General features: G+C 45.1%; 1 protein-coding gene across 4 annotated transcripts; it reads right to left on the minus strand.

The window, feature by feature from the left end:
- Positions 1-171: 171 nt before the first annotated feature.
- odad2 (outer dynein arm docking complex subunit 2) lies at positions 172-27,148 on the minus strand. Of its 4 annotated transcripts, XM_057012938.1 has the most exons (15): positions 27,035-27,148; positions 26,291-26,358; positions 25,433-25,568; positions 24,819-24,965; positions 24,388-24,597; positions 23,560-23,793; positions 23,331-23,441; positions 23,061-23,215; positions 10,346-10,526; positions 10,208-10,269; positions 7,931-8,045; positions 3,741-3,929; positions 1,473-1,694; positions 822-902; positions 172-378 (listed from the first exon to the last, which is right to left on the minus strand). In XM_057012938.1, the coding sequence occupies exons 1-15, from the start codon at positions 27,035-27,037 to the stop codon at positions 370-372; spliced, it is 1,923 nt and encodes a 640-aa protein (XP_056868918.1). In that variant the 5' UTR covers positions 27,038-27,148; the 3' UTR covers positions 172-369. The 4 variants fall into 4 exon arrangements, with proteins under 4 accessions (XP_056868918.1, XP_056868917.1, XP_056868919.1 ...); XM_057012937.1 differs by lacking the exon at positions 172-378 and having other exon boundaries at positions 638-902; XM_057012939.1 differs by lacking the exons at positions 172-378; positions 24,388-24,597 and having other exon boundaries at positions 638-902.
- Between the last annotated feature and the right edge of the window lie 105 nt (positions 27,149-27,253).

Genomic DNA, 27,253 nt, shown 5'->3' on the forward strand with positions numbered 1-27,253 from the left:
TGTGTCACCATGATTTTTGCCTCTAGCCTCCTCCATGGGGCCAAAGTCTTGGAGGCCATGTTAGTCTGCGCACACACGCACACACACACACACAAATATATATGTATTTTTTTAAACCATGTTTATAGATTGGTTTTATTATTCACATTACTATAATATAAAAGATTGAGCTTGAGAACTTCAGTTCAGTATCCTACCACCAGAGGACAGCAGGCTTCTTTCTGAACCTACTTAAAATTGTAATTTATTAAATAATGACATGATATGACATCTTATAGGTACTTGGGAAGCTGCTGGGCATGTAATCTTTGATGACGTGAGGATTTTCAACCACACATTAGTTGAATATCTGGGACAAGACCAGTGGGATCAAACAACCTGAAAAAATTAGATACAAAGCAGCAATGATAGAATGAAAACGTGTCACATGTTGATGTAGAACAGGAAGTATAACCTGGACAAGGTCACAGCCACATACAGCTACTGTCATCGATAGAAGTCAGTAGATTCCAAGCTACTTCAGAGCACTTATGAAAATACCAAAAAGACTTTCCAATTTTAGGTCAGTCAGTAAGAATTAATGGTGACCAACATCCCTGTATAGCCACACTGCAGGTATTCTGGAAGTGTAAAGAGATGGGTTGGGTTGTTTTTAATTACAGAGCTATCTTAGTAGTGACCAAACAAACAGAAAATACTCTACATGACATCTAAGTTAGGGGAACAATTTTAATCAACTTAACACTTTACAACTCCACTAAAGTAACTGAAGTTTGAACGCATTATTATTTAAATATTCTTTCCTCCATATAAGCCTTCACCATTAGTCTGATGTTGCGCACACAGCCGGCAGCAGCTTCCTGGAGCATCTCATCTTCAGAGCCTATGGCTTTGATAAGGGGCTGTGGGAAGCAGAAAAGATGAAGGTTAAAGGTCACTTAAAAGCAAAAACATTTCTACAAGCTGCCTTGACAGCAGCAATATCAGGTAGCATTGTCCGTCGATGTGTGTTGACTGTGTGGTTTTTGGTGTTTATGCTTCAAATATTAAGGCTGCAAGCACACAGATGCTTCTACGTTTGCTGACAAATGTCATGTTGGGAAAACCACATCAAAAATATGGAGTTTATAGTATTATTTAGTATTTATAGTCTTAGGGGATAGGTGGATTGTCAACTCTAAGTTGACCTGAGGTGACACAGCTAAAAGATATGTTAGATAATGGATGGATGGTTGAACTTGAGCAGTATTTAGACATCAACAAGAGCTCTAACAATAGTTCTGGTTAAACAAAAAAGAAAGACAGCTATATACAGTAAAATAGAGTTTTTAGAGGGTGAAATATTTTAAATGTACATTGTGTAGGCAGCCGTGGGGCTAAATGTATCACTGCAATGAATAGGTTGAAATTTGATCCACATCAAAAGCACCAAATAAACTACTTTCTAGTTCATTAACTGCGTTGTAACTGACCTTGACGGCTCCTTCACTCTGCATGATGATGCAATTGTTGACGTCTGTAGACAGCTGAAATAGAGCATTAACTGTGCTCCGGTGAACCGCTTGGTCTTTCGATTTGAGGTAGCCGACAAGGTGGGCCACAGCCCCAGCATCCCCGAAGGATGCCCTATTGCTGCCATACAGGCAGCAGTGTTCAATGGCCTCAGCCAAGTGGTGACGGAGCCTATTGTCGGTCTGTGAACAGAAAACCATCAGGACGTAAGGCCTTTTAGTCAGTCAATGTGGGATTTCACACTGGGGTAGTAAAATTTATAAGAGAATGAGGCGCTCAGAAATGACAGGAATTTGATCAATTCTATTGAGAGACTTTATTTAACTGCGAATATACCACTCATCAAAGCCCAGACCTGACTGTGCTGTCACATCACCATCCCCCCTCTCCCCCTGTAACACCTCCGGCACCGGCAGCTCTCTCCTCACACCATGCCACCTCCCTCCACCTCCTGCCAGATCGACCCTCACAGTCCAATCCCCGTCCTCACCCACCAGGAGTCACACCTCGCCTCTCCATTACAGCTGATCAGGTGAGGAAGGAGCTGAGGAGGACCAAGACAAGGAAAGCTACTAGCCCTGATGGCATCAACTCCAGACTACTCAAGGACTGTGCAGATCAGCTCTGTGGAGTACTCCTGCACATCTTCAACCTGAGCCTCAGTCTGTAGAGAGTTGCACTACTGTGGAAAACATCATGGGTGGTTCCGGTTCCTAAGACTGCGCATGCCAGGGAGCCCAACCACTTCCGGCCAGTGGCTTTAACCTCTCACCTGATGAAGACCATGGAGAGGATCGTTCTCACCCACCTCCGACAGCTGATGGACAGCAAGATGGACCCTCTACAGTTTGCATATCGGCATTGGTGTGGATGACGCTGTCATCTACCTGCTGCACCGGTCACTCTCACACCTAGAAAGCACCGGGAGCACTGTGAGAGTCATGTTCTTTGACTTCTCCAGTGCCTTCAACACAATCCAGCCATCATTGCTGAGAGGGAAGATAGAGGGAGCCGGAGTCGACTGTCACCTAGCTGCCTGGACCACCGACTACCTCACCAACAGACTACAGTACATGAGGCTCCGTGACTGTGAGTTCGACGTGGTTGTCTGCAACCCCGGGGCACCGCAGGGTACAGTTCTCTCTCCTTTCCTCTTCACTCTCTACACATCGGACTTCAGCCACAACTTGGACAGCTGCCACCTCCAGAAGTTCTCCGACGATACAGCCATCATTGGACGTGTGTCTGAAGGGAACGAACTGGAATACAGGGAGGTCATCACCAACTTTGTCGCCTGGTGTAAACTGAACCATCTGCACATCAACACCAGCAATGGAGGTGGTGATCAACTTCAGTAGGAAGGCTTCTCACACTGCACCCATGAACATCCAGGGTTTGGACATTGAGATCGTGGAGGAGTATAAATACCTGGGTGTTCATCTCAATAATAAACTGGATTGGACTCATAACACAGACGCCCTGTACAAGAAGGGCCAAAGTCGTCTTCATCTGTTGATGAGACTGAGATCCTTTGGAGTTTGCAGGTCACTGCTTAGGACTTTTTATGACTCTGTGGTGGCATCGGTGATCTTCTACGCTGTGGTCTGCTGGAGCTGTGGAAGCTCAGAGAGGGAAAGGAAGAGACTCAACAAACTGGTCAGAAGGGCTGGCTCACTCCTGGACTGTTCTCTGGACTCCATTGACGAGGTGGGTGAGAAGAGGATGTTGGCCAAGCTGACATCAATTATGGACACCCCCTCTCACCCCCTACACGAGACTGTGGGGGGCCTTAAGCAGCTCCTTCAGCAGCAGACTGTTACACCCACGGTGTAAAAGGAAACGTTACCGCAGGTCATTTATCCCAACTGCCGTCAGATTGTTCAACATGCACAACACTTAATTGTAGCACCAATAACCCAGGGTTGGCATATTTGCACTAACTAATCATCCTACCTCTGGAATGTCTTATTTGCACCTTCATTTTTCTTCACACTGTCCGTCACTCCTTCTGTACATAATTTTAATTTCTGTATATACTGTACAATGTACATAGCAATGTACATAATATAAGAGTCTTTTTCTTTTAGTACTTTTCTGTATCATACACCACGGGCTACCGCTGAAACCTGCAATTTCCCCGATGTGGGATCAATAAAGTTTTTTATCCTTATCCTTATCCTATATTGATACACTTGCAGCTATATGGAGGACCAGCAAAACATACTTACTGTGTTGGTCAGCTTGGCCAGTAGCGGGACGACCCCGTAATCAGTTAGGAGTGCCAGATTCTCCATGTCTTTGGATATTCGGGCAATAGCAGCACAAATGCTTGTATGCACCTCTTTATTTGTCGACTTCAGCAAATTACCAATCAGTTCCAATCCACCGACCACGGACCGCACCTTTTCTCCTGCGTCCTGTAGGCCAAGAAATGAGTGTCAGCGGCATTCTATCCAATGGATGAGGATGCTGTGAAAACAGAGGCAATGATGGAGGGCAGCCGGGGGAGACAGAACAAGGGAAACTCATTTCATCTTTTCTATTGGTCCAGGTAAAAAAAAAAAAATCACAAAGCATGCTTAATTTAAATCCATTTCGACATCAGTCTACAGGCCCAGAGCTGGTGGACTGCGCAGAAGAGCAACCCTAGAATTCATTATCTGCACTGTACAGTTAATCTCTATTACATAAATACAGGATTTTTTCAAGTTAATCACTGTTTTAGTGTACAGTGGAGAGAGCTGAATGTACTGCCGTGCTCTCCTCTGTGCACAGGCAGCAGGGATCAGACTATGGTGCTGTGTATCAGACCTGTGAGGCTGTGCCAGAGGATGAGACGTGTGGAGCGCAGGGTAGGCAGAATGGGGGTGCTGGACACAGGAGACACAGGAAGCCCTTTCCCAGGAATAGTGATGATGATTGGCCAGGAGTCCCTGTGACAGAGGAAGCTCTCTCGAGCCACCAGCTGCGATGGACTAACCAGAATCACTTTAAAGGCATGGATGGGCCCCACATCCAAAACCACACCATTATGAGGCTGCAAATGGAAAGGCTTTCCATGCTATCCTTTCTCTGCCGTCGTCTTACCCAGTTGAAATGAAATAGAAAACACATTATCTGCTGTGTGTGATCTTGAAGCGAGGAAAACAATCTCCTCAGAGTTACAGGAGCATGTCCAGACCCTTTCCCTAAAGCAACTAGACTTGGCTCCCATCACACATCTAAATGATACACTTCATTACATGTTACTGTTCCACTTTCTTGATTGAAGAACAAAGATAATTGACCTTCTGAAATACTACTACATTTCAAATGGTAGACCTGTGGGCATAGAACACAGCGTGTCTGTTTCTGTGGAAGGGGAGCAGTATCATATGGAGCATCAGGCAGATGCACTCACTGTAGACAAATTCTCCCTCAAAAAGCCACTATGGATCTGCTAACTCAAACCACATGGGCTCTTTTTCATATCAAAATAATGACTGCACCAGAGCAAATGTGACAGATTCAACTCAGTGGTTTCAACCATTTTCTTCATGTCATTGCGCCATCCCAGAGAATACAACAAAAAAGCATGTTCCTGAATTTCCTTAAAAATTGTCACGCTGATGTCCAGACAAACGTTGTCAAACTTTCTTAGGACTCAGCCGCCATATATATTTTCTCTACAAGAAAGAAAGAAAGATTTTTATTTTTACACAAACACTTTATTTACACAAATTCACACTCAGCAACAAAAAACCAGTGCTGACAAAAAAATAAATAGAATCAACAAAAAACAGTTACTCCACAAGGAGTTTGTCTATTGTCCAATTGATCCAAAAGTGTCCTTTACAACATTCAAACACTCACAAAAAACATTGTCTCTCACCCGGAACAGAAATGGGCACTGGTCTGACATTGTAGGATGGATCCTACAGAGGGAAAAACGACGGTGGCCTGTCACACAGGCTCCAGCGGGGGGGCTCCATCCCTTCCCAGCCAGTCGGCCTACAAGCTGGTGCTCTTGTTGGACAGTTCTCTCAGTTGTTTCCTGGCTTTGCCCATATGTTTCCTCAGCCGGAAGATCTCAGGGTCAGTCAGGTCCGACATCGCTCTGTGTTTGATCCAATGACCGGCTGACTGGATGAACAGGAGCTTGTTGGGGAAGTAACTCCCCAAATCAGGGCCCCTCATGCCTTTGGTCTTCGTGAGAAAGTTCTTGATCATGCTCGGGGGGTACAAGTCATCCCTCTTGCTGTCCGCCACTGTGTTCGACAGCTCACTGGCATCGGACATGTACTCTTGGTCACTGTTGTCCGTAGCAGCGGCTACATCCTCCAGCCGTCCAGCTTTTCTGTCACCACCGTCGTTCATTACATTTTTCTGCTTTCTGCGCCGCTTTGCGGGAGCTGGCCGCCATTCAGACACCCCCCCGCTGCCCTCACTTGTACCTGCACCTCCCTCACCCAGCTCACCTGTGCTAACACTCACCTCACCCTGCTCGCCAGCCATTTTCCCTGGCGCCCCACGCTCACCTGTCTCCTGCCCCACGTCACCTACAGCTACACCCTGTTCACCGGTTTGACCCATGTCTCCCAACTCTCCTGCCTCACCCAGTTCACTTATTTCACTCATTCCATCCCCAGTCTCACCCTGCCCGCCCAACACTTCAAATGCCACCCCAGTTGGATCCATTTCCTTCCCCGCCTCACCACTCTCACCAGTCACCTCCACATTCTCCCTCGCTCCACTCACCTCAGTCAAACGCATACACTCACTCCGTTTTCCCTCCGCCTTCGACTCCATCTCCGCGCGGGGGCTCCCTCCGCACCGCACTGCCGACGCCTCGCCGCCGGAACGGCGCGGCTCGGACAAGCCCTGGCCAAATGTCCTTCTTCACCGCAGTTAAAACATTTAAGGGCAGAGGAGGTAGCAAATAAAACGTAATCGACAAAACGATAATTAAACTCCTCCGCCCTGTTGTTTAAAATCATTTGCACCTGTCTCCGATGAGACACTACGTGTCTCAACAATGGCGACCGACACCCCGACAACAACTTCCTAATAGGGGACACCAGTTTCCCATGTCGGGACAGTTCTTTCGCCTGGAACTCGTTGCTGATGAACGGCGGCACGTTGGACAAGGTAATCTGTGCCGCCGGCTGCGTCAGCAGAGTCACCTGGACGAACTGCCCCCCCACTGTGATCCCCGTCTCCACCAACCTGTTCGCCTGTTCCACCTGCTCTACGAACAGCACCACCACCCTGTTCATGCGGGCGGCGGACTTCACGGAGCTGTGGCCGATCTCCTGGCCCACAGCCAGAGCCACCTCCTTCACACTGAGCACGGAGCCCGCTCCCACCTTCACTCCGTGTCTCCGGCTCAATCCGTTCAGTTTGGCGTTCGCCGCCATGACGGCCGCACGCGGTCGGTCACCCCACAAACTCACACACACACACTCGCTAAACTAATAAATGAATACAAAACACACAAAAAATAAAACTATATTCACTAACATAAATAGGAAACGCTTTTTGCACAGTATTTCATTCGTTCTCTCTCTCTCCTGCTCGCACTCCTTCCACCACCGAAAGAAAGAAAGAAAGACCTGCTGGAGTACAGTAACACTGTTTGAACTTAACAAGATTGAAGCACTGACAGGCTGTTTACCTTAATCACACAGGTGATCTAGTAGAACATCACATTTAGAGTTAGAAATGAGGGTCTCAGTGGATCAAAGAGTTGCTGATTTCAAACTGAAATTAGAGTTGACCAACACAGCTGTGTAACACTACCCTGTAATCAGGACGTAGACAAGCTCACACTATTTTAAAGGAATACTACAAGTTTCCTCCGATGCTCTGTCACACAAATGCAAATGTTAAAATGTTTAATAAAAACATATTCCATGTCAGAAACACCATCAGCTGAATACTAAAACTAATTTCAATGTGTGTTGGGGGGGCAAGGTGGAGTACCTCTGTTGAATTTGTATTTGCAGTCTTACTTGCCAAATAAAACTTGAAGCTTACTATATTTAGCATTCCCTTATTATTTAGTGTTTCTTGCAGAAGGGTCTGTAACCAGCAGTGTGTTGGGGAAATATTCGCTGCTGGAGAACCAGAAAATGTGCCATAGGATATGACACAGTCTTTATCTGTGCCTGCTTTTCATGTCATCCCTGTGTGCCAAGAAGGCTGCTCTGCTTCATATTAGTCTGAGGTCCATGTAAGCCGTCACAGTTGTACCCCTGCTAATAATCTCTAAGCAGAAGTAGGTTGCAGAGAGAGTTTAGGAGACAAGCATGTTTTATTAAACCAGCTACTGTTTTGGTGGTCATACCCTTTTGTTCTGGAAGTACATGCAGATTTAGTTAGACTTTTTCTATTAAGTGTGTTTTGCACAGACACGAAAACGTGTTTCACTGTACTGGACCTTTGCATGTTCAATGCATGGACAAAGAGCCCATGCAGCGCTGGACTGAACATTTGGGCAAGGGTTCTTCAGCAGAGACCACACCAAGCGAACACCATCGTGCTGATCGATGATTCTGTTGGGAGGAGACAAAAGTAGTGAGTGAAGGAAATGTAGACAGTCAGGGAAAAATGAGGGCCTGATAGGTATGGCACCATGTATCATTTTAGAGGTATATGTATCAATTGAGTTCAGCATTTGCTTTTCACCACAGCCTTTTGTCTTGCTAATTCCTCACCAAACATGAAAACTACCCACACTAATGCTCACTCAAATTGCTCTCATGGAAAAGCCTTGAGATACCAAAGCCAGAGGTTAATTTGCATAGACGAGTGGACTGTGTATAGTGCCTCATACATGGGTTCTGTAAATATATTAACTTAGGCAGGCTCACACTTGGGCTTGTTTTTTTAAAATCGAGCAAAAAAAACAGGTTGACTTTCCAAATCAAACAGAGCCAAATACAGGTTATTCTATGTCTCACGGGCATTGCTCACAAATTAAATGTGCTTCATGCCATAAACATGGATGGCCAAATCTGCAGCGTTTGAGCACCTTAAGAACTGCACCAGTGTGAAGGAGGTGTCTGGTTGAAATAAGATCTAACACATTCCCCAAGTGTGCGTCCTCCAACAAGACTGGCGTAGAAGGCCGTCATAATTACTTAAACGTCCTCTAATCAGAGTATGTCTATGACTGGCAATAAGTCAACACTCTTAGGGGACACCCTATGTGTCATCTCTATTTTGTCTGCATATAAATCAGTTTTGATGGATCAGAGCATTGAAAATGCAAACTGCAAAACAAACTGATGCTTCATATGTTCCTCTATATCAGCCTGAACTCAACATGAAGCAGAAATGGATTAGCAATGAAGTTGTAGCTAACACTGGTGGATTAAAGGAGGTGACCATAAACCTGAGGATGACTTTTTACTCACGTAGCAACACAGACAGTCAAGAAGGTGCTCTTGACTCTGCACAGTCTACTTCCTGATAACAGTCATTACATAAGAAACAGTTTCATAACTCATGTCTGAGTGAATAGCATGATAATTATGGCCCACTTGTATGAGAATAATGATGAAACACAGGTTATGGCGATCTTGCATGTTGAGTCTGTGGAACATTACAAACAAACTCATTTCTAGTCAGCCGAAGTGTCCAATCAACTGAAACAAAACAAGTTCTGCTGTTTGGCAAACCCTTTTAAATATGCATGTTTCAAAATAAGCAGCCACTCCTGCATTAAAAAAAAAGTTAGACTTTTTAGAATGACCCATCGTCCCTTGAAAAACAGAATCAGCAGGATCAAGGGTGCAGCAGGATCAAGGGTGTCCCTTATTTATTTTTCAGGGAGTTTTCAGGGAGTTGGCAATGCTTGGACTTGGACTGTTTTTTGTTCTAAATCCTCCCCATGACAAAACAGTGGTTGTACAGAACACCGTTCTTGTAAAGTTTATTACTGTTTGTGGCCTTATTTCAGTGCATGTTTTATTGAGCCCTTTGTTTACATCCCACAAGAACACATTATGCAAATTGACTCATAACTTGTCAATAACAGCTGAATAACAATGAAAATGCAGCAGACATTAGGTTTTATTTTTCATCCATTGCAAATTAAGTTGGGCTCCTTAGTCTATTGATGCCTTGTAAAAGCAACAAGGCAACAAAGTTTCATTATGTTCTTCTGTATAGAGGCTGAGGGTAACAGAACAAAGCCAGCTCTGGACTGTGGTTTGCTGGTTTCCTGCCTTGCACTCTTGGGCAGGGTCCGGCTTCAGTTATGCCCATCTGACTGACTCAAATCCTGACACGGACCACAAACCTACAGCAAAAACTGGGAATTAATCCATAGTCCCACTGAAGCACAACAGGTAAAGGTTGTGCGGTTTTATTGTGAGGTTTTATTCTGTCATTAGGCTGGAGATGACAGACAAAAGTAACTGTGGAATTACAGAACAAAGGCATAATTATTTTTTTTATCCTCTGTCCATGACGGGTTCATGATGTTGTGCTTGGATATCCCAACTGGGGTCAGTCTCTTCAAAACGTATGACATCAATATACAGCAAAAGGAATATGTAAGAGCTAATTCAATAACAGCAGTCAGTAAACCACTACTGACTTCTTAAAATATACTTAAAATATCTTGTGTAAATGGAAGTCTAACAGTCAGAGCTCCAGTTGGTCTTTTGGAGAACCAGGAGAGGAAAACCCAAAAGAAAGGAAGACTTACGCCATGCTCTCCTTGTCTGTGGCACAGGCACCCACTGCCTTGGTTACATTAAAAAGCAGCTCCTGGTCCAAAGACAATGACACAACACATGAATTCAGTACCACACCAGCGTGCTGGAAACCATAGAATTTTGCATGCCTTGTTAGTTTCAGTGAGCAGGTTTATCAGATACTTGATGCCTCCACACTTCCGGATGGTGACTTTGTTAGCTGGGATCCTTGCAAACTCTCCCAGGGCTCCCACTACATTGACCAGCACTTCCTCTGGCTGCTCAGACAGGAGGCCAACCAGGGTACTCAAGGTGTCGTACTCCTGAAATCTTTCAGGGGAAAAAGAAACAGAAGCACCAGCACATTACATCAACCACACACTTGGAAATGAGTGGATTTTTAGCTTTAAGATGTTCTGAGCTGAGCTTAGAGCCTTTTGTCCAATGACCAGGTGTCATTGAAACGTTACCTTCGATAAAGTTAAATGAATATTCTATGTATTATGGTGTAGATCTAAAAGTTGAAATAAATAGGTTAACATGATTATCAGCAAAGTGTCTAATCGTAAATACAAAGTCCAATTTTAGGTTGTTATGGAGAAACATCAAGTCACATAAATGTAATACAGTTCAGTTTTTCACCCATTAGTACAGGAACTTCTCTCATGCCTGTTCAAAGTTGTCCCCCATAGTTAACATTTAATAGAGCTATCTTTAAAAAGAAAAGGCTCGACAAACCTTTGATGTACAATAAATTGAAAAAAATTTGGATTGGGTTTGCCAACATGAAATAGTAGTTTCTTTAGGCCCGGGTCTGCTGAAACACTATTCTTGCAAGTGAAATTACCCCTGGATGGATGGATGGATGGATGGATGGATGGATGGATGGATGGATGGATGGATGGATGGATGGATGATGGATGGATGGATGGATGGATGGATGGATGGATGGATATTTGCTAGGTAATTAAATGTGTCATGTTAAAGAACAATAATGGGACATTTAGAAGACTGAAGCTGATGTAAAGTAGCTTGTGTCCAGGATTTAGAGAACCTTACAATCATCCAAACATTCATGCTCTAGCAAATGCAGCCAGACTTGGGAGACAATTGCAGAGTTTATCCGTCAGGGATTTGAAAAGGCCGTTTTACTTTTTTCTTTTTTCTTTTTTTTTTACAAATGTACTTCCTGTTTTTGAAGATGGATTCTTGCAAAGGTAAATTTATGGACCACTCTCAGAGGCTTTTGAGTAAACACATGCAAGTTATGGAGGTAATTACGTTTTAAGGCTTCAAAAACCTCTTTTTGATGCAATAATAATCAGGAAAATGGTTGACACATACTGCAACTTGATGAAATCAAAATCAGCAGTCACAGAAAATGAAGTTTACATTGTTTGCAGCAAGAATTTGTCTTGCTTGACCCTGTACTTAACAAAGGAAAACTGAAAACCACCACACTCTTCCTGCCATTATTATTGCAGAAACATAGACCAAAGAACAATTTTCATTTCACTATGCTGCTCAGCCAGTTATTGATTTTGAAATGAGCACGTGCCACTGGTGCCCTGCTTCCATTATCAGCCTTTCCTGGTGCCCTACCAGAAGACTTACGCTTCAGCTTGTCATTTTAAGTCATGCAAATGAACTACTTAATGATACTGAGACAGAGGAAGAGAGAGAGCTAGAATCAAGTACTCTGGATATTTTGTGCGATTTAAAATGTCATTATAATTTCTATTATTGCTGTCAGTTATCCATCTGGGTAGCGATGGCAGCGTATGTATTCAGCTCAAACTTTACTGAAGTTCCAGCTAGTTATTTAAGCGTATTTAGCTTCTTGTTATTTTTCTCCAACACATTTAAGTTTAAAAAACAGATTATCAATCAATCTTTATTTTATTTATATAGCGTCTTATACAATCAAAATTGTTTCAAGGCGCTTTCCAGAATCCCAGGGCCTGACCCCAGACAAGCAACAGTGGCAAGGAAAAACTCCCCTTTAACAGGAAGAAACCTTGAGCAGGACCAGGCTCATGTAGGGGGACCCTCCTGCTGATGGCCGGCTGGGTAAAGAGAGAGGAGAAGGGGGAGGACAGGTAGAAGATAGGATAGGTAGGAGAGGAGAGGAGAGGGGTAGAGGAGAGGAGAAATAGAGTGAAGGGGAGGTAGAGGAGAGGAGAAGGAGGAGGAGGGGAAAGAGGAGAGGAAAGAAGAGGAGAGGGAGAGGAAAAGGAGAAGGAGAGGAGAGGAGAGGAGAGGAGAGGAGAGGCACAGAGCACAGTAGCACACACAAAAAATATGATGCACAATCACTTCAGCGGGGCCGGAGGTCATTATGCAGCTCCGAGGGCGGCGATACCTGTAAATAAATAGGTGGGGGGGGGAGAAGCAGAAAAACTACACAAGAATCAGCATAACTAGTCTGCTTGATGAGGAGAGGAAAGGAGAGGAGAGGAGAGGAGAGGAAACCATGACCCAGTGGAGTGACAGAGGCCTGTCAGGTGATCATGTTTCCGGACCCCGGCAGCCTTGGCCTATAACAGCATAACTAAGATGTGACCTAACGTTTAGACGACCCCCTAAGTATGATAATTTGTCTGTCTATGATAGTAACTGGAACTACTGAATTAGTAACAATAAGCTTTTTCAAAGAGGTAGGTTTTGAGTCTGATCTTAAAAGTAGCGATGGAGTCAGCCTCCCGTACCTGGACAGGGAGCTGGTTCCATAGCAGGGGGGCCTGGTAGCTAAATGCTCGGCCCCCCATTCTACTCCTGGAAACTCTGGGAACCACAAGTAGACCAGCATTCTGAGAGCGGAGCGGTCTATTGGGCTGATAAGGTATCACTAGCTCCTCCAGGTAGGATGGAGTTAGGCCTCTGAGGACCTTGTAGGTCAAAAGAAGGGTTTTAAAAATTATTCTAAATTTAACGGGCAGCCAATGAAGCGACGCCAGTACAGGAGTAATATGATCTCTTTTGTCAATACCTGTCAGAACTCTGGCTGCAGCATTTTGGATCAACTGGAGGCTTCTTAAAGAGTTGTTTGGACACCCTGATAATAAAGAGTTACAGTAGTCCAGCCTGGAAGTAACAAATGCATGGACTAACTTTTCAGCATCATGCCGCGTCAGCAGCTTCCTGATCTTTGTGATGTTCCTCAAGTGAAAAAAGGCACTTCTAGAGACTAATTTAATGTGTGAGTTGAAGGAGAGATTTTGATCAAAAGTTACTCCTAGATTCCTCACAGAGAGACTAGATGTTAATGAGATACCATCTAGAGTGATCATGTGATCTAATCTATCCCTGAGAGGTTCAGGACCAAACACCATGACCTCAGTTTTTCCTGGGTTAAGGAGGAGGAAATTTGAAGACATCCAGGACTTTATGTCTTTAAGACAGGTCTGGAGCTTCACTAACTTCTCTGTCTCCTCGGGTTTCATGGATAAATAGAGCTGAGTGTCATCAGCATAACAATGAAAATGTATCCCATGCTGCCGAATAATGTTCCCTAAGGGAAGCATGTACAATGTGAAGAGGATTGGTCCGAGTACAGAACCTTGAGGAACTCCATGGCTAACCCTACTGTATGAGGAGGGAACACCATGGACATGGGCAAACTGGTATCTATCAGATAAGTATGATCTAAACCAGTCTAGTGCTGTCCCTTTAATCCCAATCACATGTTCCAGTCTCTGTAACAGGATGCTGTGATCAACTGTATCAAAAGCAGCACTGAGGTCCAGCAGAACCAGTATAGAGACCAGTCCATGATCGGAAGCTATGAGAAGGTCATTAGTGACTTTAAGAAGTGCTGTTTCTGTGCTGTGGTGAGCTCTAAAGCCTGACTGAAACATCTCAAACAGGCTGTTCCTCTGCAGGTGCTCCAGTAACTGAGTCACCACCACCTTCTCTAGAACTTTAGAGATAAAAGGAAGGTTGGATATTGGCCTATAATTTGCTAAGACATCAGGATCCAGTGATGGTTTTTTAAGCAACGGCTTAATCACCTTGTAGGACCGGGGTACATAACCTGACACTAAAGAACCATTGATCTGGTCCAGGATAGAACTGCCTATCAATGGTAAAACATCCTTCAACAGGTGTGTTGGGATGGGATCTAAAAGACACGTGGTCTTGGATTTCTGAATTAGCGATGACGCCTCAGAAAAATATATAGGGCTGAAGGAGCTTAAGGGCTCGTTGGAGACCCTGTATGTTCCCACAGTCGGCACATCTGGTGATGGTCCAGTTGTGGGGATGGCCTGGTTAGCTTTCTCTCTGATAGCTAGAACTTTATCAGTGAAGAAGCTCATGAAGTCTTCACCACTCAGGGAAGAAGGGATACGTGGATCTAAAACACTGTGACTCTTGGTTAATTTGGCCACAGTGCTGAAAAGAAACCTGGGGTTGTTCTTATCTTCCTCAATCAAAGAAGAAAATAAGCTGTTCTAGCCTTGCGAAGGGCCTTTTTGTAAACTAATAGACAGTCTTTCCAGGCTACATGGTAGCTGTCTATTTTACAAGAATGCCACTTCCTTTCCAGTCTTCGCGCTTTCTGCTTGAGGGTCCTGATATGTGAATTATACCAGGGGGCACACCTCCTCTGATTTACTATTTTCTTTTTCAGGGGGGCAACAGAATCAAGCGTGATTCTCAGTGAGGTTGCTGCACCTTCAGCAATAGAGTCAACCTCAGCAGGGCTAAGATTATAATGATTGATCCCTGGGGAAACACACGGTGGTCCTGGGATCAGCACAGGGATCACTTCCTTAAACTTAGCTACAGCATTATCTGAAAGACATCTGCTATAGTAAGACTTTGTTCTGAGCATAGAAGAATCCTTAATCATAAATGTAAAAGTGATCAAAGAATGGTCTGACAAGACTGGGTTCTGAGGGAACACTGACACATGTTCTACCTCAACACCATAAGTCAGAACTAGATCTAGGGTGTGGTTAAAGCTGTGAGTTGGTTGGTTTATCTGCTGGAGGAAACCAACTGACTCAAATAATGAAATGAAGCCATTTCTAAAACTGTCATTTATAACGTCCATATGGATATTAAAGTCTCCAATGATAATGACTTTTTCCGTTCTAAGGACCAAGTCAGATAAGAAATCAGGGAACTCAGACAGGAACTCTGAATGTGGCCCAGCAGGGGGCCGATATACAACTACAAACAGAAGTGGCTTTTCTGTCCTCCAGTTCAGATGAGTGATGCCGAGAGTCAGGCTTTCAAATGAACTGAAGCTATGTTTTGGTCTGGGATTAATTAATAACTTGGAGTGATAGATTGCTGCCACTCCCCCTCCTCGACCAGTAACACGTGGAATATGATAATTAAGATGGGTAGGAGGAGTAGATTCATTTAAGCTCACATACTCCTCCTCCTGAAGCCAGGTCTCAGTAAGACAAAATAAATCAATGTGATGATCCGCTATCAGGTCGTGCACTAACAGGGATTTACACAAAAGAGATCTAATATTTAACAGTCCACACTTAATTGTGATATTAGTTTCTCCAACTTGTGCTTCAGTATTAATTTTAATAAGATTTTGGTGATTGACCGCTCCCCTGCTCTGTGCTTGGTGAACTTTTAACCGTGGAACAGAGACTACCTCTATAGTGTTAAATATGTTATTGTTGGTGGATGAGGGTTCTAAGGAAGCAGCAGAGAGGTGTGTAAGACTACAACTCTGCATCCTGGTCTGGACCCTGGATTGTCAGGTCACTTTGGGCCTAATAAAATTAGCCAGATTACTAGAAATGAGAGAAGCACCATCTCGTGTGGGATGGACACCGTCTCTCCTAATCAGACCAGGTTTTCCCCAAAAGGTGCTCCAATTGTCTATAAAGGCCACCTGGTTTTCGGGGCACCACCGTGACAGCCAGCGTCGAAGCGATGACATGCGGCTAAACATCTCATCGCTGGCCAGATTGGGGAGGGGACCAGAGAATGCTACGGAGTCCGACATCGTTTTTGCGTAGTTACACACCGACTTCAAGTTAATAATATGAATAAATCACTTTAAAATACTGACATGTCAGGTAATATAACATTTTATTATTTCTTCATTTACCAGTAATTACAATTGTGCTGTTGATAAAACAGTCTGACTGATATGTTGGAAGTTTGTCATTTCACTTCTCTAAATGTTAGTCTTTGCTAGATATTTCAGCTGAAGAAAAATTAGACTACAGGAAGTTATTCTATCAGCTATGACAAAGTGAAGGAGGCTCCTCACAAGTGCTACTGTTGTTTCTTTCAAGAGGTCAATGAAATTTTGAACCAGGTTTCCTGAACAGAAGACAAATATTTTCACTTATTCTCTGCAGAGAGAAAAAGCCTGATACCCCTTATCAGTAAAATGGACTGCCTCTCGCCTATGGAAAGACTTTTAAAAATGTATTTTAATCTTATTGAATGTTACTGATGTATCACAGCTCGGTGTGTGAGTTATATTCTTTCTAAACTATGGAAGTTATATATTTTTAAATATAATTTATTGAGGCTTTACAAGAGGAAAAATCCTCATCCAGTTCCCAGAATCACTTCACTTTAGACTCCCCTCCTCTCAGAAAAATAGTGATGGAAGAGATGTGGCAATAGAATGGAAAAATTGACCTGAATAAATGAACAGTCCCCCTGCCCTAAAATCAAATCAAATCAATCTTTATTTATATAGCGTCTTATACAATCAAAATTGTTTTAAGGCGCTTTCCAGAATCCCAGGGCCTGACCCCAGACAAGCAACAGTGGCAAGGAAAAACTCCCCTTTAACAGGAAGAAACCTTGAGCAGGACCAGGCTCATGTAGGGGGACCCTCCTGCTGATGGCCGGCTGGGTAAAGAGAGAGGAGAAGGGGGAGGACAGGTAGAAGATAGGATAGGTAGGAGAGGAGAGGAGAGGGGTAGAGGAGAGGAGAAATAGAGTGAAGGGGAGGTAGAGGAGAGGAGAAGGAGGAGGAGGGGAAAGAGGAGAGGAAGGGAGAGGAGAGGGAGAGGAAAAGGAGAAGGAGAAGGAGGGGGAGAGGAGAGGAGAGGAGAGGAGAGGAGAGGAGAGGAGAGGAGAGGAGAGGAGAGGGAGAGGAGAGGCACAGAGCACAGAAACACACACAAAAAATATGATATACAATCACTTCAGCGGGGCCGGAGGTCATTATGCAGCTCCGAGGGCGGCGATACCTGTAAATAAATAGGGGGGGGGGGGGGGGAGAAGCAGAAAAACTACACAAGAACTAGTCTGCTTGATGAGGAGAGGAAAGGAGAGGAGAGGAGAGGAAACCATGACCCAGTGGAGTGACAGAGGCCTGTCAGGTGATCATGTTTCCGGACCCCGATTAGACGACCCCCTAAGTGTGATAATTTGTCTGTCTATGATAGTAACTGGAACTACTGAATTAGGAACAATAAGCTTTTTCAAAGAGGTAGGTTTTGAGTCTGATCTTAAAAGTAGCGATGGAGTCAGCCTCCCGTACCTGGACAGGGAGCTGGTTCCATAGCAGGGGGGCCTGGTAGCTAAATGCTCGGCCCCCCATTCTACTCCTGGAAACTCTGGGAACCACAAGTAGACCAGCATTCTGAGAGCGGAGCGGTCTATTGGGCTGATAAGGTATCACTAGCTCCTCCAGGTAGGATGGAGTTAGGCCTCTGAGGACCTTGTAGGTCAAAAGAAGGGTTTTAAAAATTATTCTAAATTTGACGGGCAGCCAATGAAGCGACGCCAGTACAGGAGTAATATGATCTCTTTTGTCAAACCTGTCAGAACTCTGGCGCTGCAGCATTTTGGATCAACTGGAGGCTTCTTAAAGAGTTGTTTGGACACCCTGATAATAAAGAGTTACAGTAGTCCAGCCTGGAAGTAACAAATGCATGGACTAACTTTTCAGCATCATGCGCGTCAGCAGCTTCCTGATCTTTGTGATGTTCCTCAAGTGAAAAAAGGCACTTCTAGAGACTAATTTAATGTGTGAGTTGAAGGAGAGATTTTGATCAAAAGTTACTCCTAGATTCCTCACAGAGAGACTAGATGTTAATGAGATACCATCTAGAGTGATCATGTGATCTAATCTATCCCTGAGAGGTTCAGGACCAAACACCATGACCTCAGTTTTTCCTGGGTAAGGAGGAGGAAATTTGAAGACATCCAGGACTTTATGTCTTTAAGACAGGTCTGGAGCTTCACTAACTTCTCTGTCTCCTCGGTTTCATGGATAAATAGAGCTGAGTGTCATCAGCATAACAATGAAAATGTATCCCATGCTGCCGAATAATGTTCCCTAAGGGAAGCATGTACAATGTGAAGAGGATTGGTCCGAGTACAGAACCTTGAGGAACTCCATGGCTAACCCTACTGTATGAGGAGGGAACACCATGGACATGGGCAAACTGGTATCTATCAGATAAGTATGATCTAAACCAGTCTAGTGCTGTCCCTTTAATCCCAATCACATGTTCCAGTCTCTGTAACAGGATGCTGTGATCAACTGTATCAAAAGCAGCACTGAGGTCCAGCAGAACCAGTATAGAGACCAGTCCATGATCGGAAGCTATGAGAAGGTCATTAGTGACTTTAAGAAGTGCTGTTTCTGTGCTGTGGTGAGCTCTAAAGCCTGACTGAAACATCTCAAACAGGCTGTTCCTCTGCAGGTGCTCCAGTAACTGAGTCACCACCACCTTCTCTAGAACTTTAGAGATAAAAGGAAGGTTGGATATTGGCCTATAATTTGCTAAGACATCAGGATCCAGTGATGGTTTTTTAAGCAACGGCTTAATCACCTTGTAGGACCGGGGTACATAACCTGACACTAAAGAACCATTGATCTGGTCCAGGTCTGGTCTTATACAATCAAAATTGTTTTAAGGCGCTTTCCAGAATCCCAGGGCCTGACCCCAGACAAGCAACAGTGGCAAGGAAAAACTCCCCTTTAACAGGAAGAAACCTTGAGCAGGACCAGGCTCATGTAGGGGGACCCTCCTGCTGAGATGGGCTGGGTAAAGAGAGAGGAGAAGGGGGAGGACAGGTAGAAGATAGGATAGGTAGGAGAGGAGAGGAGAGGGGTAGAGGAGAGGAGAAATAGAGTGAAGGGGAGGTAGAGGAGAGGAGAAGGAGGAGGAGGGGAAAGAGGAGAGGAAGGGAGAGGAGAGGAGAGAAAAGGAGAAGGAGAAGGAGGGGGAGAGGAGAGGAGAGGAGAGGAGAGGAGAGGGAGAGGAGAGGCACAGAGCACAGAAACACCACACAAAAAATATGATATACAATCACTTCAGCGGGGCCGGAGGTCATTATGCAGCTCCGAGGGCGGCGATACCTGTAAATAAATAGGGGGGGGGGGGGGGGGAGAAGCAGAAAAACTACACAAGAACTAGTCTGCTTGATGAGGAGAGGAAAGGAGAGGAGAGGAGAGGAAACCATGACCCAGTGGAGTGACAGAGGCCTGTCAGGTGATCATGTTTCCGGACCCCGATTAGACGACCCCCTAAGTGTGATAATTTGTCTGTCTATGATAGTAACTGGAACTACTGAATTAGGAACAATAAGCTTTTTCAAAGAGGTAGGTTTTGAGTCTGATCTTAAAAGTAGCGATGGAGTCAGCCTCCCGTACCTGGACAGGGAGCTGGTTCCATAGCAGGGGGGCCTGGTAGCTAAATGCTCGGCCCCCCATTCTACTCCTAGAATGGGGGGCCGACACAGAAAGACACAGAACTGTTAAGTATGGGTTTTAACCGGACCCGAAAGCAGGCAAGAACGCAGTGATAAAAACCAAAAACAGGTTTTATTTAACAAACTCCAACTGGCAGTGCTGATGGGCTGCAAGGAAGCACTAGTTAAATCTTCCGGAGCGAACAAAGAGCTCCAGCGCGGAGCCAGCACAGGAGTCGGGTTCTGCACGTTCAGAAGTCCTGCAGGATGGCATGGAGACCTCAAACGAGCAGGGAAGACACCAAAAACACTCCAACGCCGATAGGCAGGTGCTCCCTTAAATAGGTGGCCTGATGGAAATTGCCGACAGGTGCGCCTGCCTGCAGCGCCAGCTGTTACCAATAGACTCCTCCTCGCTCCCTGCAGGAAAAACCAAACACAACCCTGAACCCTGGACCCCAACATTACCTCCCCCTCAACGGGCACCTCCTGGCGCCCTACCAGGCTTATCCGGGTGGGCGTGGTAGAAGTCACGGAGGAGGTCGTTGTCCAGGATGAAATGGCGGGGGACCCATGATTGCGCTTGCCGGACGGTACCCCTCCTAGTCGACCAGGAACTCTCGTCCCAGTCGAAGGACGTCCAGGATGCTCTGGACTGATGGCAGGCCCCCCATCCACAACACAGGAGGGAGGCGGGGGCTCAGATGGAGGGACCAGATCCGACTAAGCGACTGGCTTCACCTTGGAGACATGGAATGTGGAGTGCATCTTAAATGCCGGGGGAAGCTTCAGGCGGATGGCTGTGGGGTTCACCATCCGTACCACCTCAAAAGGACCAATGAAGCGCGGAGCCAGCTTCTGAGAGTCCACCTGGAACGGGAGGTCCTTCGAGGATAGCCAGACCTTCTGGCCCGGCTGATAGGATGGGGCTGGAGCCTGGTGCCGATTGACCTGCCGTTGAGAGTGCTGGAAGGCCTGCAGGAAAGCAGCGCCGACCCTCCTCCCCACCCTCCTACACCGGTGTACGTCGGCCTGTACCAAGGGCACCGCCACCTTGTCCTCTGGGACGAACAACTGGTTTGATGGGACCCCACCTGGATCCGGAACTGATTGCTGGGCCACTGGGACTCTCCTCCATTTGCCGGGATGTGGCCCCCAGGAAAACTGCAGCGGCTCTCTTCCCGCGGCACTGGACTTTACCACCCGGCCGGACCACATGGGGGGAACGCCCCACCTCCTTAACTCTCCTGGTGAGGTCTGAGCCAGCAGGCGTGGGGGTGGGTGCAGAGCAAAGGCAGTTGGTCTGACAGGGCACACTCCAACTCACCACTCTCCCGGTCGACCAATCGATCTGGGGGGTTGTGGCGAGCCAGCCAAGCAGACCCGAGAACCCCTGGGGAAGAGGATGCCGGGATGATGAACAGGCGGATCTGCTCCTGATGGTTCCTGGAGACAATGAGGGTGAGGGGTTGGGTCTGGTGCTTCACCGTTGCCAGGACTTCCCCGTTGAGACCAAGGATAGGTCTTGGCTCGGGCAGAGTCTTGATGGGGATGCGGGCTTGCATGGCCAAGTCCTGGCTGATGAAGCTGTCACCTGTGCCGGAGTCCACCAAAAATGGCCCGGAGACAGATTCCTGGCCCCAGAGGAGCGTGCACGGCAGTGTTAAGCAGGGCGACGCGGAGCAGGAAGAGGAAGCGCTTGTCAACACTCCCACGCGTGTTGACGAGCCTAGTTCATTACGCCGGGACGGGCAATCGGCAAGGAAGTGGCCAGCCTGGCCGCAATACAGGCAGACCTTTGCCAACAGCCGGAGCTTCCGCTCCGCGTGGGGTAGTCAGGTTCGTCCCATCTGCATAAGTTCACCGGCGACATCCTGAGGTGGAGCAGGGACCGGAGTTGGATTCAACAGGAGCTCCACTTCGCCCGGACGGACTCCCCGAACTCCTCACTGAGCAGTCCCTGTCCCTCTGGCGGCGTCTCTCCCGCACATGGTTGTCCAGCTGGATCGCCAGGCTGATGAGCGTCTCCAGGTCCCTGGACTCCTCCCAAGCGGCCAACTCATCCTTGAGTCCCTTCGCAAGTCCTTGGGTGAACACCGGATGCGGAACCGGATGGAATAGTCCGCGACGGAGCTGGAACCTTGGCGCAGGGACTGGATCTGGGAGGCCGCCTCTCCACTTTGGACAGGGTGGAGAAACACCCGCTTTAATTCAGCCGTGAAGGCCGGAAAACTGGAAGAAGCGGGTGTCTGGTTCTCGGTGGCCCATTGCACCGCTCTCCCAGAGAGAAGATTAACGACAAAAGCGATCTTCGCCCTGTCGCTGGTATAGGTGAGGGGCTGGAGGTCAAAAACTAAAGAGCACTGGAGCAGAAAACTGGCACAAGCGCCAGCCTCACCAGAATACCACTCCGGGATGGGTATGTGGGGCTTCCGCGGCGCAGCGGCAGCCAGCTGAGGATCGGCTCTCGGTGCCTCCGCGGCTGACAGAGACGGAACCTGCTCCGCCCGTCCAGAAGAGAGCAGGTCTGTTACGCTGGCATTGAGAGTCTGGTGCGAAGTCCAAATGTCCATGAGGAGCTGGTCGTGACCCAGCAGCCTCCCCTGAGCCTCCAACGTGCGGCGCACTGCGTCTTGGTCCGCCGAGTCCATACTGGTCGGAGTGTTATGTTAAGTATGGACCCGGAAGCAGGCAAGAACGCAGTGATAAAAAGTCCAAAAACAGGTTTTATTTAACAAACTCCAACTGGCAGTCCTAATGGGCTGCAAGGAAGCACTAGTTCAATCTTCCGGGGCACACAAAGTGCTCCAGCACAGAGCCAACACAGGAGTCGGGTTCTGCATGTTCACAAGTCCAGCAGGACAGCGTCCCCTGCAGGAAAAGCCAAACACAACCCAGAACCCTGGACCTCAACACAGAATGATGGAACAAGAATGAGCAGAACTTCTTAACAGTGATGCATTCGGGTGCTGTAGAAAAGCAGTCCTAACACCTTTTAGAAAAGTCACAGCCACATGTGGGCGAAACACCAAATTACTATCATCTTGCTGTTCTGAAAATATAATGAATCATGTATCGATATCATCTACAAATGATCCTTAATTATACACGTACACATTTATACATCTCGTAACGTATGGCAGTATATTTTCTGTATTTCTGGTGTGTTTTGTTTGTGCGCTAATGAGAGGTAATAAGGTGAGACCTCGACTACAGGCGTACTTATCCACATTCTTTCGACTGATGGAACATTTCCAGATGGCTCCAGTGGCAGCTGCCAGGAGCTCCTTGTTGTCTGACTTGCTCAACAGTGAAACCAGTGGCTGTAGACCACTGTGCTTCAGCACTAGCTCCTGAGTTTTCTCATCCTCAGCGCACTACAAAACATAAATATTGCCAAGGTTAAAATCACAAAATGCTTGGTATGACTGAAATTTTAGCACTAATCAATCAACATTGGTTATAAACCCCTTTGATGTGGCAAATAAGTACCTTGAAGATTGCATTGGCACAGTACATTTGGAGCTCATCATTGTTCCTGCTGAGATTTTTCACCAAATCTTCCATTATCCCCTCAGTCTGAATAGCAATCCTGCAACCTTTCTGCAGGGACACAACATTTACTGCAGTAAGCACCCTTTATTCCAGAGAAATTCCATATTCCATGAACAGGTATTTGTCATGCTCACCTATTCTGAATGGGTTTTATACATACACTCACCACTGAGGCAAACTCCTGCAGGTTCCCCACTACAGGAATAAGCATGTTCTCATTGGAAGACTTGAGCAAGCGTGCCAGTAAAGGGATGCCTCCGGCCTTACTGATTGCCACCTTGATCTTGGTACTCTTGCTACAGCTCCACAGAGCCAGTGCTGCACAGCGAGCGACCTCCACACTCTTTTCTTGGTCTGCACTTAAGTTGACTGAGTTTGGTTCACAGTCCAGTAGTTTCACCTGAAATTAAAGATGTGAGAGACGTGTTAGTCCACAGATAAACACCCATCCGTAAACACACAAATGACCTATATATATTTAAGCATGAAGAGCATTAAGCCTCCAAATACACATGATTTAAAAGATAAAGTTATAAAAATCATGGATTAGTTTTTGTTTTATCTCTGGCTGATTCTTTCTGGCCATCATTCAGGCATCTACTCCACAGCTCCTGGCCAATGAGGTAGAGCATGCAAAGCTGTTCTTCCCACTGCCCAGTTCAAAGGTAGTCTCATAACATCGCGGGAAATGAATCTGTCTCCGTGAGCAACTTTCACATGAGAACATCAGATTTTGGGGCTGAGAAAAATATACAAGGAACAGGGGCTAATCACAGATCTCTCTCTGTCAACAAACATGAACTCATTTCAGAGGATCTAGGAGACATTCAATCTGTTTTACTTCAACAGTCTGCCCTTTTCAAAATGTACCCGAAAGATGATTGATAAGCGACTATCTGGCCTTTATGTACATGGATGATTAAGTTATTGTGTGTCACAACATACAGCACATCAGCTGTAATTAAATGATTTGAAATTAGTGTTTTGCACTCACCAACTTTGGGACACCACCCAGCTGTAGAATGTTTCTTCTTGCTCGTTGGACCTTGGCCACATTAGCAATGGTTTCAGCAGCAAAGGCCTTGGTGTCCATCACTAATGAGTCTAAAATTCTCACAAGGCTCCTTAAACCATCCATGTCCACAATGGCCCGGCGGATCAGTACATTGTGACTAATCTGCCTCAAAATTTTCAGTGATCCAATCTAAAAACATAAAAAAACCAAACTCACCAAGATATGAAAGTAAATGTTAATTTCTGTGCTAATATGAGGATTTCACCTGTAATGAGTTCAGAAGACAGAAATGCAAATCCAGAGTAAAGCTTTAATTCAACAGGGTTAAAAAGTAACGCACACTGGCAGACATTAGCTGCTCTGGTTTTGCCTGTTAGCTTTCTGGATGCAGCTTTGGCACAGATACATACGTGACATCTCTCTTCTTTAGTATCCAGCAAGTTTAGAAGGACTTCAAGGCCCTTAAGGTCCCAGATGGCCAGCTGGTATGTCTCCTTCATCAAATTAAGGTTCAGCATGGCACATAGAGTGAGCACAGTGGCTGTCTGGTCACCTGCCTGCAAAAACAAGACCAAATGTGGATGAATAATAAATGGAACCAATGAGGAAGAGAGGAAAATTAATTACTGACAATATTTTTTGGGATTTCCAATTCCCAACCACCCTGTGTTATTTTCTCCATTAGCAGTCCTCCTCCTGGGCTTGTTCTGTTTAAATTACTGTGTTCAGATTTGGGCTGGTAAGACTAAAGGAAATAAACAGTTTATTAACATTTAGTCTGAACAATGGTGCAAGTTTTGGACCATTATATACTGTAATTGCATTAAGATACAAATTCTACTAGCACTGAGACAAAAATGAGCAAAAGATAAAGGGAAATGGATTGCTATTTTTTCAGTATATCCCTAAGAACACACAAACCGTTACAAACAAATTATAATAAAATCACATGTTGGTGTGAATATTTGTACATATTGGATGTATTCAGAATATGTTTTAGTTGAATTTAAAAAAAGTGGTCTACCTTCAGGTATTTGACCAATTTTTTGATCTGCAAGTATTCAAGGGACAGATCAGTGATGCTCTCCGAACGCTGCTCAACCTCCTCATCTTCACTTTCGGATGAAGTCTCCACAACTGCAGCTGCAGCTCTGGAATGACTGGAAATAAAAGCACATTGTCAGGCTGTAGATAACATTCTGCAGGTGTGGACAGGTGTGGTACAACTAGATGACATAGAATAAATGCAATTTGACGTTATGACATCTTTATTTTTCTCCAATTTTAAAAAAAGAGGCAGGCATATGGACCTGCTGGTCAGACACAGAACTTTACAGGATGAGATATATGTTGCATGTGTGAAAGAAAACTGGCCTGTGATCAACACTGGTCCTATTGTCTTACAACAGGACCAGAAGGCCACTGTTGCTAAGATGGTTAGAGGACAAAATGCATCTGCTTTGTGACTAATCATGCATAATGTTCATATGAAGTGTAATGTTAATGTGTAGTTAAAAACTTATTGTACTACAAGACTAAACCCCCCCCCCCCCCCCCCCCCCCACCCCCCCCGAAAGTAGCAGTGCAAAAGCAAGTTAACATAAAGCCTCGAAAAGCTCAATTACTCAATCAATCAATGGTCATATATGAGAGACCATTTTGTGTAACTGAGTAAAAGATTGAATCTAGGCATTACCTCAGATTAATGTATAGTCTGGACTAAGTGGACACTCTAAAATGCAGCATAGATACACAACTATATAATCTATGACTGTGGGCAGACATGTTGACTAAATGTGGCCAAACATTGTCTCAACAAAAAAAGAATTCCTCACCATTTCACAATAGCCTGACCTTATTTCAGAGAGGAGTTATCACGTACCCGTTTGAGACGGGAAGTCCCATATTTTTCCACCTTAGACACGGTTCATACTTTTGGTCCCTGCATGCCTGCAAAAAATGACTTCACTAAATGCCAGAAGAGCTCAATAAGCTTTGATTTGAAAAAGAAAAGGTTGGGAATTGTAATGTTACTTAATAAAACTACATTTTCATTTAAGAGCCGGGAGAAAGATTGGGATATATTCAAGCCACTGGAAATATCTGTTTGTTAATAGATATAGGGCTTTAGAGTGCATATGGTTGCTACATACCATAATGATAAATCAGTTTACAAACTCTGACAAAGTCTCACGTGTGAAAGTGAGCCCAAGAATCCAGAAAATAAAAATCTAATTTGGTAGCCGAATGTTGCCTTTAGAACTTTTAATATAGAAGGTGCAATATTTGGCCTCCTGGTATTAATTTCCTTTCACCTTTAGCAAATTAATTTTCAATATGATTTCAATTTAACTTATCTATACAATATGCAAACCATTTTCTAGTCTTGTTAAATGTAACATAATGCTGGACTCATTAGGCATTACATTATACATTACTGCTTTTAAACGTATTACAAAGTAAGCTTAATTAACAATAATCAATTAACGTTAAAAATTAACAATAGCTGATACAGCACAGATATAGTGCGGTTAATCGTATCGTAAAATAAGTATAATGATAAATACGTTTTTTTAAAACGTATTTAAAAGTAAAAGTATTTAAAAATATATTAAGAAAAAGTTACCATGTTATTCCTGGAAAACTGTCTGCGTAAGCTTTAGAAACAAATGTATCCAACAACGTTGTCGATAGGAACCATCCTGACCTCGTTGCAAGTGTTTGGGTTGGTTGCCATGATACTGAACGCCACATAACGGAGCGCTGCTTGGGTCAAAATATAACAAATGCAAACAGGCAACAGAATTATGAAATAAAGAGCAGCCGACAATATCCAACATTACCT

The sequence above is a fragment of the Takifugu flavidus genome, chromosome 17, assembly GCF_003711565.1.
Source record: "Takifugu flavidus isolate HTHZ2018 chromosome 17, ASM371156v2, whole genome shotgun sequence".
Taxonomy (NCBI): Eukaryota; Metazoa; Chordata; class Actinopteri; order Tetraodontiformes; family Tetraodontidae; genus Takifugu; species Takifugu flavidus.

Coding starts and splice junctions, on each gene's coding strand:
- odad2 (XM_057012937.1), bottom strand. Junction 23,794..24,387: donor TGGGTGGTGTCCCAAAGTTG/GTGAGTGCAAAA, acceptor CTTTAATTTCAG/GTGAAACTACTGGACTGTGA. Junction 903..1,472: donor AGAGTGAAGGAGCCGTCAAG/GTCAGTTACAAC, acceptor TGCTTCCCACAG/CCCCTTATCAAAGCCATAGG.